Consider the following 15,525-nt stretch of genomic DNA (forward strand, 5'->3'; position numbering starts at 1 on the left):
TGCGTCACCTGCCTGCCCTTCTCGGTTTAATTGAATAAGACCTAGGACCAAGGATGCATTTTTTGAATGGAGTCTTCTCTCTAAATATTTCCGGGAAATATACCGGGTCAAACCTTCCGAGCTAACTGGACCCTACCCTTTTTCAGAGAATCATTCCTCCCCCACTCTCTGCCCTTCTAAAAAGAAAATGCATTCCTTCGCACTGTGCTTGACTTTCGCTCTTATAGCACTCTTTTCCTTAATGCCTGTTGGCTCTAGCACTGTGCTCTTTGCTTCTAGTCTCGCTAGCTATGAAACTTCCACTGAAAAAGAAGAATTTCCACGCCCACCAACTGCAGAAGCTCAATCAATGGCCACTACCGACAAGGGGACAATAGAGCTGCATTGAACACGCATCCAGCACCTCGAGTCACTACCAACCAGAAAACGAGCGATATAGGAGGTAGACTGCCCGCTCCACAACGAGTGAAGAGTGCCGTAGAGCTGGAGACATATCCTTCCTGAAAGCCAATCGATCTGATCTGTTGGATAGTGCCTGAAAAGCTATTCCTCGCTAGCGCTGTCTTGTCTGTTCCTGTTCTGGATTGGGGCACGGGCTTTCTGTAGATTGGGAATTGCTGCTTCAACAATAGGAGCACAGGGCTAACGCCTCTTTGTTTAGGTTTTAGAAAAGTAGAAAGGAGAAAATTGGACTTTCAGAACTAATAACTATATTCTTTGTCTGATTTCTTTAATTGTCCGAGTTCTCTCATTAATGAGTTGGCTCGGCCATCATCAAGTAGTGAATCCCCTCTCGGGGAAGTCCCATTTCTTTCTGAACGGGAGTCGGAGTTTCTACAAATTGTATTGGAAGTGGTATTTGTAGATTGTGTCAGTGTTTAGCCAAGATGTCTCCCTTTGCGAAACGAATCCAAGGGCGGAGTGTTATCGCTTGCGTCGGTCCCACCCACCCTTGGGAGGGCCCGCCGGCCTTATCCTTATCCTTATAGTGATCTCGCTTTGAAAAGAGGACTTTCATAACAAGTGGAGTCGTCTTGTGGGTATCAACAAGAAAAACCCTTCTCACATAAGAGCTCAAGAATAGATGCCTTGCCCCGAGAACAGGGATTTGAACCATTGGACTTTTCTAGCTGTCCTGCCACTGGGTTCCAAGTTCGTACGTAGTCTAGTCCATTTCTAGGCAGGAATTGCATTTTATGACATTGGCCCGTTCCTCAATACAATAGTTCCGTAGTGCCAGGTGGGAAGCATCCTTCTTTGAATATGATGATGGGCTCCCCGGTTTCAAAGATAATAAACCTATAGTTATATTACTTGCGTGTTGGTAAGGCGGCTAAGGTTCTTACGTATCATAGTTTAGTTCCTTGTTTGTCTAAGAGGAGTTCATATAGCCAGTCCAGTATGGAACCAGATCCGGATATCCGTACTTTTGGTGGTGCGGTTCAGAGCAGAGGAGAGGTTCGGTAGGTTGACAAGAAAGTGCGCCGCTAGCTTTTGTGTGTTCACACAAGGTCAGAAGGAACCTCCGAGTGGATCCAACAAAGAATCGATTCTATGCCTTCTCTTTCAGTGTTCGTAGGGCTGGAAATTATACACGCTGGTAACTAGTAAGCTGGAATAGTCAGGTTAGGAATGGAAAAGAAGGAAGGAGGAAGCGAGTTCTCTACTCTAGTGAAGCTAGTGCTAGTTCTGTACTCTAGTTCAGTCCCCAAGGCGCGAGTGAAGCCCTTCTCCATACCTTCGATAAACTACTTGCCTCATGGAAGTTCAAGTTCTCTTTCATAGAATGACTGGCTTTACATATCTCCTTATTCGTAGGAAATGAATGGGCAGCAACTTAGAACCGAAACCGGAAGGCAAGAAACCGAGCTATTCAAGAGAGATCCGGCACATCACAAGATAACGAAACAACTTGGAAAGCTAGTTCGGAAAGTTCACCTATGAAAGCCCTACTCAATATTGCCTCGGGCCAGGTCAATAGATGAACACATAGAAGTGAGTAGAAAAAGCAAACTTTAGTGAATGAATGCGATCTAGACCCTGCAACTAGACCGAGCAAGAGGAAAGGAATGCGATCCTCAAATAAAAGAATCTATCTAGCACTAGCAGCAAGGAATGAGATAGAACCTCGAGCAAGAGATATGAGCGTTGATCTGATCTTATGAGAATACTGCGGCACTCTTTTGGTTCTTCTGATTTCTAGTCTAGTTTCCTTTCCTTAAGGGACAGGGCGGCGTAGAGCTGAGGAGAGAGACAGATGGATGGCAGATGTGAATGAATTGCAATATGCATGCTGCCTGCCACCGAGGAGTAGTAGTATTGATGCCAGTGTGGAAGAGTTCGCTGGATCATTCTACCGGAGTCAATCAGTTTGATTCGTAACAAATGAGATTAGTTCACGTATAACGAGCATAAAGACGAATCTAACCGCTAGTTACTCTACTCATTGGCTCCATCCCGTTTTTGAGGCCTTCTCTTTTTCGTGATCTGGGCCATAAATCAATGGTGCCGCAGTCTATGAAGCAAGAATGGCCAATGACATACGCTATGGAAGCCGTAAACCTGGATTGGAAAGCGGAGATTCTTCTGAGAGAACTGGAACTCTGACCCAAGGCAAGACTTGACTTCTCTGATCATCCCTTCCCTGGCGCCTGAGCCCGGCAATAACAATAGCAGACAGGTCAGTTGTTCAAGTCCGTCTGGTTGATAGGTCAGCTCAGTATAGAATCTTGTATGGTAGTCCAGTAATGACCAGGCAAGTGAACCGGCTTGAGAGACGTAAGAACCGGGAGAACACAGGACGCACGGAAAACTTTCCTGCTCGAGTAACAGAGTCTTGGCTGGCGGAGTTGGAGAAGGGGCACCGACCAGAAGCTAGACAGAAGAATGACCTTATTTTCCTTTACTCTCCATTCCATTTGTCCTTCAACCGGATTAATGGTCAACGACATTTACAGCCTTTCCTTCACACAAGGTTTTTAATCCATCTCCCCTGCTTAGGACAGTAAGGGGAAGTAGCGATATTCCGATTCCTTCGTGGGGAATCAACGAAGGGTCCAGCTGCTTTAGTACTTAAGTTAACGCCCCAGCCCTTATCCAGAAGGTAGATGCGGTAAGCCAACTCCTATCCTTCTTGCGGAAAGGGCATTCAATGCCATCTGAATTCCCTTCCTTGCTTCGAGGAGCAGGTCGAATAGTCAAAGAAGGGGATGGCTAATTCCAGGAATAGAGTAGCATTCTCAGGCACTACCCTCAGTTGCAGCCTCAGTCCATATAAAACAGTCAATCTACCAGCAGCAGAGGCTGCAGATACATGTCCACCACCTGTTTATCTACTACCATAAGCGGGAGCAGTTGCAGGTAAAGAGTGTTGTGAGGGCTTTCATTTGCGCGTTAAGGGCAGTTTCTGTTATAGCACTAGAAATCAGTGCCGTTAGTCCCTTCTCGAACAGCAGTTTTAGCAATTGAATCAGCTGTTTCCTAATAGACTAGGCTGTTAGCAGGATTTGCAGGCGAGACAGATGAGGAGGCATAGAAGGAGCAATTCCATTATGTGCTAAAGGCTGCGGAATAAGAGCTCTTAGTCCTTTCGGCGTAGAGAACGAATCCTCTGTTGCAAGAAGAAGGGCAATGCCGATTGTAAGGTTAAGTATTACGTACGTCAAAACCAGTCAGTGACTCATTTAAGTGTTGTGCGAAAAGGTAGCCTTTTGGCAACTGCAACCATCCATAGCGAGCGACGGAAGATCAATAGGCTGTTTTTTCATAAGTTGATAAAAGGAGAGAGCAGCTTAATGAGAGAAGTAGCAGTGAGGGCGCTAAGCAGGTGTCAAGTTAATTGGTCTGAGAGCCAAGCCAGCTTTCAATTTCAAGTAGTAAAAAGCAGGCATTAAAGTAGGTGAGTAAGTCAAGTTCTCTATATGCTTGAAGCTGATACGCGCCTTTGTTGCCTTCTGTCTTCTTCCCTTTGGTAGTTCTGTTTCCAGCTGAGGAATTGGAATAAATAAGTAAGGCTAACTAAAAGAGAGAAGAGGGTCTACAGTCATTCTATCTCAACACTGAAGAATAAGACGTCTATCCTTACTCTTGCATTAAATAGAATAATCAGAAAGGGAGGGTAGTATAGATTTGAATCAAGCTTCAATTCCAACTAAAGATGAATCTTTGAACTATCTGAAGGGAGCACTTATTAAATACAGCGACATAAATAATTTAGAAATACCCAAGATGGGTCGACGTTCAAAAAGACGCTATCAGTCATATATCCCTGTCGATAAAACAGAAATGAAAAACAAAACTCTATTTTTTGTTGCTGATCTAGAAACTCTTTTATTAAAAAGACGAGACACGGATGTCGACAAAACTCACGTGCCCTACGCAGGGGGGTATATGATGGTTGATATGGAAAAGCGGGTTAACGCGGAGCATATTACGACGTTCTATGCACATGACTACTCAAAAGTGTGCCAGGATTTTCACGATATGAGTGAAAAGATGCTCACAGAGATGATTAATAGAATAGTAAAGGATGTTCAAAGAAGAGGAAGTTCAATGGTTGTATACTTTCACAATTTATCTCAGTTCGACGGTATTATGATACTCTCTTTTTTAACTAAAAGTTATAAAAACTGTCATATAGAGCCCATCATGAGAAACGACTGTATTTATTCCATAAAACTGTATAAGGTATCCAAAAATGGGGATAAAAGGCTTGTTTTAACGTTCATGGATTCGTACCTCCTGTTGAAAGTAAAGCTCGCTGATCTAGCCAATAGTTTTTGCCCAGAATTGGGGGGGAAGGGATCTTTCGATCACCAGAATGTCACCGTTGATAAACTACCTAGTATTAGGGAAGACTCTTTAACTTATCTTAAACAAGATATTCTAATAACAGCTGCTGTTATGCAACGCGCTAAAGCCATTATTTGGGAAGAGTATGGGATTGATATCCTGAAAGTATTAACAATATCAGCATTGGCCCTAAAAATATTTAGACGTGTTTACTATAAGGATGATGATGATAATCGCATCTACATTCCTGACGATAATGAGGCTCAATTTATTAGGGAAGGCTACTACGGTGGTCACACGGACGTGTATAAGCCATACGGGGAGAATTTGTATTATTATGATGTAAATTCTCTATACCCCTCATCTATGCTAGATGATATGCCTATAGGCAAGACCCGCTGGGTTAGTGATCTAGGATCAAAGAAATCAAAGATTGTGTTGAATGATATGTTTGGGTTCATTAGAGCTTTTATAATTTGTCCTAAGCATATTAAAAAGCCTCTTCTACCTTATAAAAAGGATGATGGTACGATAATCTTCCCCACGGGGAGATTTCTCGGTGTTTATTTTTCTGAGGAGCTTAAGTATGCAGTAAGTTTGGGCTACAAAGTATACCCGATCTGTGGATATATCTTTGATAGAAAGGAATCACCATTCAAGCGTTTTGTGTACGACATCTACAGCAAAAGGCTTGATGCTAAGGCTAAAGGGGAGAAAGCTCTGGATTTCATCTATAAAATCACCATGAACAGTCTCTACGGGAGGTTCGGGATCAGCCCCGAAAGCACAACGACTCAAATTGTTTCTACAGAAGAAAGTAGAAAATTAGCTCTCTATAATGATGGGTTTGTTCAAAGTTATGAGCTTAGTTCAGACAAGTGCCTAGTAACATGCAAAAATGTCAGAAGTTTGGATTTACTGAAGCTTAGTTCAGACCGCCCTACTTATGCTGCTGTTCAAATATCGGCCGCTGTCACGGGTTATGCCCGCATAAGAATGCACCCATTCATTTCGAGGGATGACTGCTATTACACGGATACGGACTCAGTCGTTGTTGAGAGGGAACTTCCTGAAGAAGAGGTATCACCTACCGCTTTGGGTAAGTTTAAGCATGAGCACTTTGTCGAATATGGCATCTTTTTAGCACCTAAGTCCTATATGCTTAAGGCATCTAGTGTGGACCAACCCATAATAAAGTTTAAAGGAGCGGGTAAAGATGAGGCTGATGAAGAATGGTTCATCAACCAGCTAGCTGACCCTAGGGCTAAAAAAGTGATTTCATATGTCCGAAAGTTCAGTAGAAACTTCCGTGAACTGTTGGTTCAAGAGAAAATGTGTAAGTATACCATGGGGTTAGAAAGTAAAAAGAGGGAGTATGTGTTCGACAAAAATGGAGTATGGGTTGATACTAAGCCCTGCCATATAGGTGACTTTGATGTGAAAAGTATCAATCCGACCTCCTATCGGATAATTATGAATTTGTTAGAGGAGAATGAAGATCTCCGAAATGAATTTTCTAATTCGGAAATCATGATTGCTAATCGGGAGATTCAAGCTGATGCTGCTAAAAAGAGGAAAGCCTCTAAGCTAAGAGGAAAGCCTCTAAGAGGGGGAGACACCCCTTCTCATATTGAAGAATAGGCATGGAATGCATTCCCGAGCTCTATAGTATAGACCATTGCTGAAACAAGATATGAATGAACAATTACAACCGCTTCTCAAGCTAATACCAAACAGAGCCCGAAACCACTCAAGTAAAGCACAAGCTGAAACCAACGAACCTGTGCAGGCTAGGCCACCTTTACTAGTCAGCTACAAAACAGAGGAATAGCGAGGCACCTTCCCGGAAACCAGATATGATCCAACCTTTCACTTACAAGAGTCAAGCCAAGGAGAAGGCTAAACCCATTTCTGTATATGATCCGCCAGGTCATGTCATGTCTTGTGTCAAACAGATCATTAGTTGTGATCTTTGGTAATTGTCTTGTACAGCACAGTACAGACGAAGATCAATACATCGGATTCCTTCTTGTCTGATTGGAAGGGATGGATTGTGCTTTGGCTCATGTACTCTATAAGGGTTAGTAAACCAGGGAATGCCTTTGATTATCTTTTTGACTTTCTATAAGGGTCTTGTTATGTCCTTTGTCTCTCTCTCTGCTCTATAAGGGTCTTGTTTAGTGGTATACTCTTTGATCCTTACTCTATTTACTACGCAAATAAATTGTTCGTTTGCGGTGATAAATGAAGAATCTGGGTTCGCCATTCGGTCAAGAGGAAGAGTCAAGTAGTAGGTGTGGCTGCTCACGGCACCCCCGGCACGGTTCTTTAGGTCGATGAATCGAATCTTCCATCCAATACGCTAGGCTAGTTTCTTTCCACAACTCTCGTTCTTTACACGACTGATTGGCTGCTTGGCCGGATCTGGATCACTGCTTTAGGTATTAGTACTATGGCATTCAACCTAAATGGTTTCAATTTCAACCAATCTGTAGTTGATAGCCAAGGTCGCGTTATTAATACTTGGGCTGATATCATCAACCGTGCTAATCTTGGTATGGAGGTAATGCACGAACGTAATGCTCACAACTTCCCTCTAGACCTAGCAGCTCTTGAAGTTCCATCTCTTAATGGATAAGGTTTTTATCCTAAACATATAGGAAGGAAAGCCGGGTTCTTTTATGAGGAAGAAGCAGTGCACGATTGTGCACCAATGCGCCATAAGAGCTAGCTTTGCAAAAAGGAATTCTATTTCCACTCAAGACAAAAAGGTTATCCCTTTACCGCCAAGTATGAACTGAAACTCTTATTTCTGGTTTTCACAATAAATATAGAATTACCTAGAACAATACCAGACGTATAATAACACACCTACAAGGACAACCACACCGAATGCCAGGTATCTAGGATTGTCACTATCGTCACTATCTTCTTCACTCCCACTACCTTCTTCTTCACAGCCACCACCTTCTTCTTTACAGCTACTATCCACCCCCTCTTTACAGGCACTACCTTCTTTACTGCTAGCATATTCTATAGTGGCATTCTCCTCTACAGAATCTATGGTATGATCACCATCAGAGCATTTCCCCCAGAATTCGAATTTATCCGACAATTCCTCTTCTCTCAACTTTCTATCCAAGCAATCCGTTAAAGCCGTCCTTTCCACAACCGCATCATAAGCTTCTAAGATTGATGTACTAATCACTTCCTCGTATGGAATCCATACGAATAATTTACGAACTTTGAATAAATCAATAATCAATTCTATATCAAGATAGTGCGGGTCCACAGATATGAAATCTGGTGCGCTCTCAGTATAACAGTACCACACTGTTACATAAGTACCTAATCTAACTAGTGCAAAGATGTTCCCATAGACATACCTAACACTGTTGTCTGATTGTGATGTCACCACGTGTACTAAACATTGCAATACTTTATGTTTTGCAGAAACACCGAAGTTTTCATACTTTTCTAATGCCCTTTGTAGGTGGCTATATAAATTATCTGTAGCCCTGTTATAGAGAGACCGCAACCCCTTATATTCACTGAAATCTGCACGATAAATCTTTCTTTTCAATTTTAAACGGAGCAACGAGCGCATATAAAGATAGTGCATACGCATGATAGGATCCATATCTTTCAAACTCAACCCTTTAACCAGACGATTAACCGCAGGTGTGTAATAAGAACTTTCGACAGCGTATTGCACATATGGATTTTTTGCAAAGATGGTTTTACGCATGTGGTTATCAATGAAACACTGAAATGGGTTGAATGGGTTACCTATATGAAACATATCACTAATATTTGCATGAATTGAATCCCCCGCGACATCTTCACCCCTTTTTACCTCTTCCGTACTGTTAAGAGCTGCATTAATACTCGAATTAGCCGAATGGCTTAAGGCACCCATTGCAGATGATTCTGGTATATCGTTGACTGTATTAGAAAGTGTGGTATTCAACTGTTCTAATGACTCGACAGTGTTTTTCATGATATAATAGTGTGTCCCTTGTTTTTGTGTGTGTTGGGTATTTTGTATAGTTGCATCTACCCGATGGGGGTTTCCCCCCCTTCTCTAAGCTTATAATAGCTTAGACAGATACAACTGTAGGTGCTTTTACTCGCCTTTCAGGATTTGCTTATTTTATAGTTGAGGGGGCTACCCAATCTCTACTGTAGTATTGTTCTACAGATTCACCCCATCAACATACTCTCGGCATCCATCACCGTTTGTGATCACTTCTTACTATGAGATCACATACTCAACTAATGAATTCAGGAGCTTCCCCTGTGCGATTTCTGAATAAATAGAATACGTAATTTGATACTCAACACTCTGTAGTTGATTTCAAGCTATTGAAGAGGATGCTTCCCTTCCTCCTTGCTAGAGCCCATCATCACGGGTACTGAATTATGCTATCAGGCTCAATACTGACAAATAACGACCTTCTCCTTATTCATTGGACTATCGTAGTAGTACCAGGAGGAAGAAGATTGGTAGCTATAAAGGTAGCACTCATAATACCTACTGCAATACACGCTACTAGATCTAGCTTGTTAGCTTCAACCTCCTCGAAGTGATCTAGATTAAGGTGTCTGTTTGAATTCAAATCGGTTATGCTGATAATTTCGTTATCAAAAAATTGGATTGATTCCTCATTTAGTAAATTGTGAAAAAAAGTATCATTTCGACAAGTTCTTAACACAGTCTTAACGACGTCTTTTGTAAATATGTACGAAACCCTCTTGTACCCATCAACAACCGAAGCTGGGTCCTTAAAAGAATCTAGGTTTACCCCGCGGAAGAATCCTAAATCAGGTATAAGGTGTGGTGTGATATAGTACCAAACAACTAATCCTACGCCAGAATACACAAGTATATTAAAGAAACCGTAGAGATACTTACGATGCCTTTCATCAAAATGACGAGTTGCAACTTGCATGAAAATGGCTACTCTAGATTGCGGAATGAGAGATTTGAGGCCAGCTCCCAAATGGGCATATTGATATAATACAGAATCACTTAATACTAAGCCTTTTATACTCCGTAAGCCTAAAGAACACTTTATTCTTAGAAATCCTATCCTATATGGAATATTCTCATCATAACTAAAGAGATTTCTTAGTCTATAGATCCATTTAGTAGGATAGTTATCAGGTGTCAGAGAATAGAGCCATTGTAGCTGTTTAATTGGTTCCTTTGTTATATGGTTGGTTATTCCTATTAATGTAATATCCGGCACCTTATAAATAATATCACATCGATTGCCCTTATAGATAAGAGGATTAAATTGAAGTATAGAATGTATACATACTAACGATAAGAGTGTGAGGATACTCTCAGCCATCCACCATGGTATCCCGCTTACCCACCAAGGCATGGCATCATAGGTATGTGTTATGTTGAGTATATAATACTTTATATATTTCATAAGTAACCTGCTTATTTGAATGAATAGAGCTTCACCGTCGCCACCACCGTTGTGGCCTCGATTAGTACCCCCTATGATTCCCTCTATCCCATCTGTTATATCCATTTCTTCATCACTTGCATCAGCCTCGTAATAAGTTGTATTCTTATTGTCTAATGATAAAGAGGATTCTCCCCGATCTATAGGATCTTCATCGATGAAATGGAAATCATGAATATCCTCGATGTAAGTTTTTAGAAAGGTGCTTAAGAACTCATTAGTAGAATCTCGATTAAGAGAAAGGCTCGGTTTGTCAAAATATCCGGTAATCTGCTTACGCAAGGGCAACAATATGCGAATCGTGCTCATAATATCTTCCATTCTTTGTTCTTGTTCGGGATTTTTCTTTGTTGAGTGTACCCCGACTCTATACTGAAAATAGTATAGAGAGACTCAACAGTGTCTCTCGTGTGTAAGAGACGTGTTTTTTGTTTCAGTTTCACTATTGGTTGGATTTATTTAGTTTGAGACATGTAAGGACTTCTCCGGAGAGGTATTCTCTGCAGTTCTGTCCATCTCTGTCGGCACCATTGTTATCTGTCTCTTAATAGTAGAGGATCGCCGACGCCCTGTCTTTGAAGTAGATACCTGGTTGGTATCTTTATGTAGATTGGAAATGTGCTTGTATACTTTTCTATTGCCCAGTGACTCTGAGAAAAGTGGGAAACCATGTCAAATCCGCATGCTTGGCCTTCGGATTCGTAGTCATAGGTGCCTTGCTTATATTTATTTTCAGACAGGCGGCATAGGATCAAAGGTTTCGAACCAAGAAGTTTCCCATTCCTTTGGCGACGCAGGGAAGTCTCATTTGGAATTTCATATAGCCAGTGGAAAGAGGCGGTTTCTGAGAAGCATCCAAAGGCACTGCGAAGAATATCCATGGCGCTAAGGACTCGATCGGAGGTGCCTTCCTCAGGAAGAATGGTTGGGAAGAGACATCATGAATCCTCATTCTTTCGAATGAACTTATATGAATTATGCATTTTTCTCGTTTCCGTCCATTTATGTTCATCCACATTTTAGAAATAGAAATTCATCCCGAAATAACCAACTACCGCTTTCCTCGAACTCTGGCTTCTGCATTAAGTTAAGTGAAGGTAGTCTAGGGTAAGGCCCGAAGAAGTCATTTAAGAAATCGAATAAGAAGCTCGAAAGAAGTGAAGGCGTATCAGATACGGATCAGTCTCTTTCCCCGTAGGCATGAGTACGGCACCCTTGACTGGTTCTAACCATTCATTCTTCCCTGGTTCGACGCTTTCTCTAGTGGAGTGGATATGTGTTCGTCTACTTGACCTTTGTTGGTTCATACATACCTTTTCATTCCTGCTAGTAAGGCATCCCAGCTTTGCCTGTCCCCACGACTGCCCGCATCAACTTGAAACCGGAGAGCACTGGCACTGAGATACCTTACTTACTGAATTTCCTGCTGGCCTTCCCTTACCTGCCCTTCCATTTAGGTTGACGAATGGGATTTCCTTTTCTAGAAACACTGGGAGACTGGGTCTTCTCAGACAGAGATGGTTCTGCTCAGCGAGAGAACGAGCATACGAATCAATTCCATGCCCTGAACTTTGAACCAGAGATCCAGCTGGCACTTCTCTTTTGATTCATAACCCTTGCTTTGGAATATCCGGTTGACTTGGGCAGTTTCTTCTATATCTCGAATGCTTCAATCGCCAGGCCAGGTTCGATCAAAGAAGTTGATAGCGCGAAAGCTGTTTTAGTTAGTCACGTGCATCCTCGCCTCTTGCTGAGTCAGGCTATCAAGCCGTTGCGCTGCGTCTATCCGTTTTCTTGTTGGGTCAGGTTGAGTTCTAAGCCCGTGTAAAGTGAGCTTGGTCTGGAGCAAGCTTGACTCGTACAATAACTCGTCTCGTCTCGTATAGTATAGACGTTGAAGAAGCAGTCAATGGTGCCTGCTCTAGAAAATGCATATATCAATCAAGGAAGTGTTCCAGAATTCGTCGTATCCTGAGGTGAATCTTGCTTGTTTTGCTAATGACGTAAATGGAAATGAAATGAAATCTTGCTTCGTAATGAATTCCGCGAATCAAGAGCTGGAAGAGTGCTTTCAACTCACTCCAAGGGGCAAGGGATGGCACTATCACGACTGAATCGCCTATTCGACTAGTGCCAAGCGACCGATATCCTGATTGCCAATCGAACCCATAGGGACAAGAAACAGATCAAACAAACCATTCACATCACATGACCCTGACACTGTGCCTATCTCGTCTCGTAAGAAAAGAATTGGGTGGAGAAGCTGGCCTGGTCAATCCAAGAAAAAAGGATCCGTCCGATTCAGTGGTTTCGCCCATAAGGGAAGCATACTTTGATCAGAAAGGCGGGTCCTCTACGCTTTGAAAATAGCAGGTAGTAGGCCCATGGGAAAACAGACTTGCTCAAATCCATATTCTTGTTTCCCGAGGCAAAACCCACTAGTGAGTCAAGTGAAAGTCCTCCAATCTGTGAGGAGAGGAAAATCCTTATTGCATAGTTGAGCAACTATCTACTATTGATGACTGAGGCATTACAACGACGAAGATTGCAGATTTGGAAAGAGTATCATTGTCTGACAACTCTTCCTTTATACAGGAAGCAACAGTAGGAAATATGAGGAGTTTATGTTCACATCCACCAACCTACCAGCTTACTAGGACGGACTATGAAGAACTGCAGCGGATGACAATGGCGCTTCTATTCGAATCGAACACAAAGACGACCCAAATACAAATACTATTTCATTTCATTTAGTAGAGTAGAGTAGAGTAGAGGAGGGGAGCCCCACCTTTGATATCCAGTCGTGTGCCTGCCTGCTCTTAGATATGATTATTTCGATTAGACCGCTCTGCTTTGATCGGGATCTTACTCCACTAATGGTTCTGTTTTCGTACCAACTGCCCGGCCTAGCGCTTTAAAAAGGGCTGTCTGCATTACTGGAAAAAAAAGTAGTAAAATAAAAGTAGGGGCCACGTAGACTATTCTGAGGTGGTATGCTAAATCCATGATCCACTGATGTAGCTAGTGTGACTAAAGCTGCAGCTATTGGCTTAACAGGTTCTAAACTCTCCCACCCGATAAAGGAATTGAAAGACTACCCCGGGCCCGGGCCACGTAGACTATTCCCTTCCGCGGACATTCTTTTATAGTCTAGAAGGAAAGTAGCAAAGCCGAACGCAAATACACATGCAAATTGCGTCGACTACCTCATCACTGTCCAAAATGGGGGATACCGCTATTCATACATGGATGGACGAGGGACTCCGCTGACAACATCAGTAGATGACTTTTCTCTTTTCTCGCGGAATGCTATTAACGTTGGAAAAAACACAGCTCTCAAACTCACCCGGAGGGTGATAGGTAGAAGCATTAGTACCTAACGGAGCGGTATCTAACCAAAAAGGGAAGGGAGGTGATGTTCTTTTTATAAACAGGATGGAGCATGGCTTCCTTTCTTCTTAGATACATTTCATTCATTCCATTTCTCTATAGTTTACACTATAACATCTTTTAAATCCTGACAGATCTCGAAAAGGGTGGGGGCACTAGAACCAAATCTACATACACATCGAAACTTCCTATCTCAGCCAAGCTAGCACCTTCATCCCACCAATGCATTGTACGACTCTCCACCCTCCGCCTTGCCTTTTCCTCCCTCATGAAATCCAAATTTCCCGCAATGAAATTCGATTTCGTTCATGTGCAAAACGGCCCTGAGATCCGGGACTGGTAAAACATGGGTGCCCCATTTTCTTTTCCGTGCTCCGCCTTAGTGCCCTTATGAAGGCGGCGGGGAGTCCTTAGCCTTTGAACCAAACTCTAGGGAACGCTCAATTGCCTGACGTCTCAACTGCAATGGTGAACTCAGTGACATACACTGAAATGGATTGCATCTATTGTTCCAAACAAGGCTGATATTAGCAGGGCAAGCCCTTCCATGCAATTTCTTGCTTCGCTCTACAGACGAAAGTGCCGGATAGTCAATGGTAACCAGAAGATCTATGGTTTTCGAGAGAAGGTAATTGGAAAAACGATTCATTCCTTTGCTTTCTTTCAGATATATATTCAATAAGTCTGACCTTACCTGAAAACGAGATTCATGAAGAAGCCCAAAAAGTGCCGGGCTTAGTGCAGCCCAGTTCCTAGCCAGTGTTCAGTTATTTTTTCAGAGCTGTCCTCCTTCCCTTTAAGCTGCTCTCTATTTGAAGCCAAAGTCACTATTTCTATCTTTCCTGTTATTTCGTACCTAGTAGTATATATGGAGAATACCAAAAAGCTATCAATTACGCATAGGAGTTGTATAAAAAAGGGCCCTGACTTGTTGAAGTGCTTATTTTTTAGAGAGATTGACTTTTCTTTCAAAAGGATACATCAACCTGTAGTGAACCGGGCCACCGAGCTTGCTTTTACCGCTCTTACAGCTCTCTCTCTTCTTTTTTTTTGGTAGTTTGGCCAGGAAAGAGAAAGAGGAATGTACCCATTTCTATTTATCCATTCTAATAGAAAGTACCCAAAATGTTTTTTAATGTATGGAGCAGGCGTATGAGTTGATATCTTCAAGAGTCAAATCCTTTTCTTGCCCACCCAAAAGAAAAAAATCGTTACGAGCATCTCCAAAATGGAATTGAAAAGCTCCAATTTCCATAATGGTAGCGGGGAAATACCCAGGGAAGAATCATTCTTTTAATCATCCAGATCTATCAATTTGCGAATTCAATAAAAAACGGACTGATCCTCGGAATACACCATTATCTTTCGAAGTGCGTAGTCAATACTATGTTATATTATATTCAAAGAAACAAGTAAAAGAGTAAAGGCTTCGCCCTTCAATACCACACTTCCAATCTAAATTCCTACGAGATTGACGTTCGAAGAAAAAGACATGGTTTGATAGAAACTTTAAGTGGGTATCAAATAAGCTGGAATGAATGGTATCAATTTCTTCTTTTCTATACTGAATCTGCTTCGGTATCTCTTTCTTCCTTCCCTTCTGTAAACCAAGCAGTGACTAGCCTCTGGCACTCACTTTCCAAAGCACCAATTGACTTGCTTTCAGAACAACCCTGATCAGTTATACCGGAAATACCACCCGTACTACGTACGCCATTCCCAACGCGGAGCGCCTTTATTTTCGTATTGAACTCCGCTAGGAAGAAAAAGTTAGACCGTAGCCTAGTCACTCTTCTTTCCAATATACTTATAAATAATCGTGGCCGGCGCAAACCTAGCACCGCGTTGACATCTTCGCTTCAAA

The 15,525-nt window shown here is 42.2% G+C and overlaps 1 protein-coding gene across 1 annotated transcript; it reads right to left on the reverse strand.

Moving 5' to 3' along the window:
- Nucleotides 1–9,248: 9,248 nt before the first annotated feature.
- On the reverse strand, nt 9,249–10,610 carry LOC118474047 (uncharacterized). The gene has a single exon (XM_035963686.1). It carries the CDS (start codon nt 10,590–10,592, stop codon nt 9,258–9,260), a length of 1,335 nt encoding a protein of 444 aa, XP_035819579.1. The 5' UTR covers nt 10,593–10,610; the 3' UTR covers nt 9,249–9,257.
- Nucleotides 10,611–15,525: the final 4,915 nt, after the last annotated feature.

This window comes from Zea mays, unplaced genomic scaffold, assembly GCF_902167145.1.
Source record: "Zea mays cultivar B73 unplaced genomic scaffold, Zm-B73-REFERENCE-NAM-5.0 scaffold_203, whole genome shotgun sequence".
NCBI classification, from domain to species: Eukaryota; Viridiplantae; Streptophyta; class Magnoliopsida; order Poales; family Poaceae; genus Zea; species Zea mays.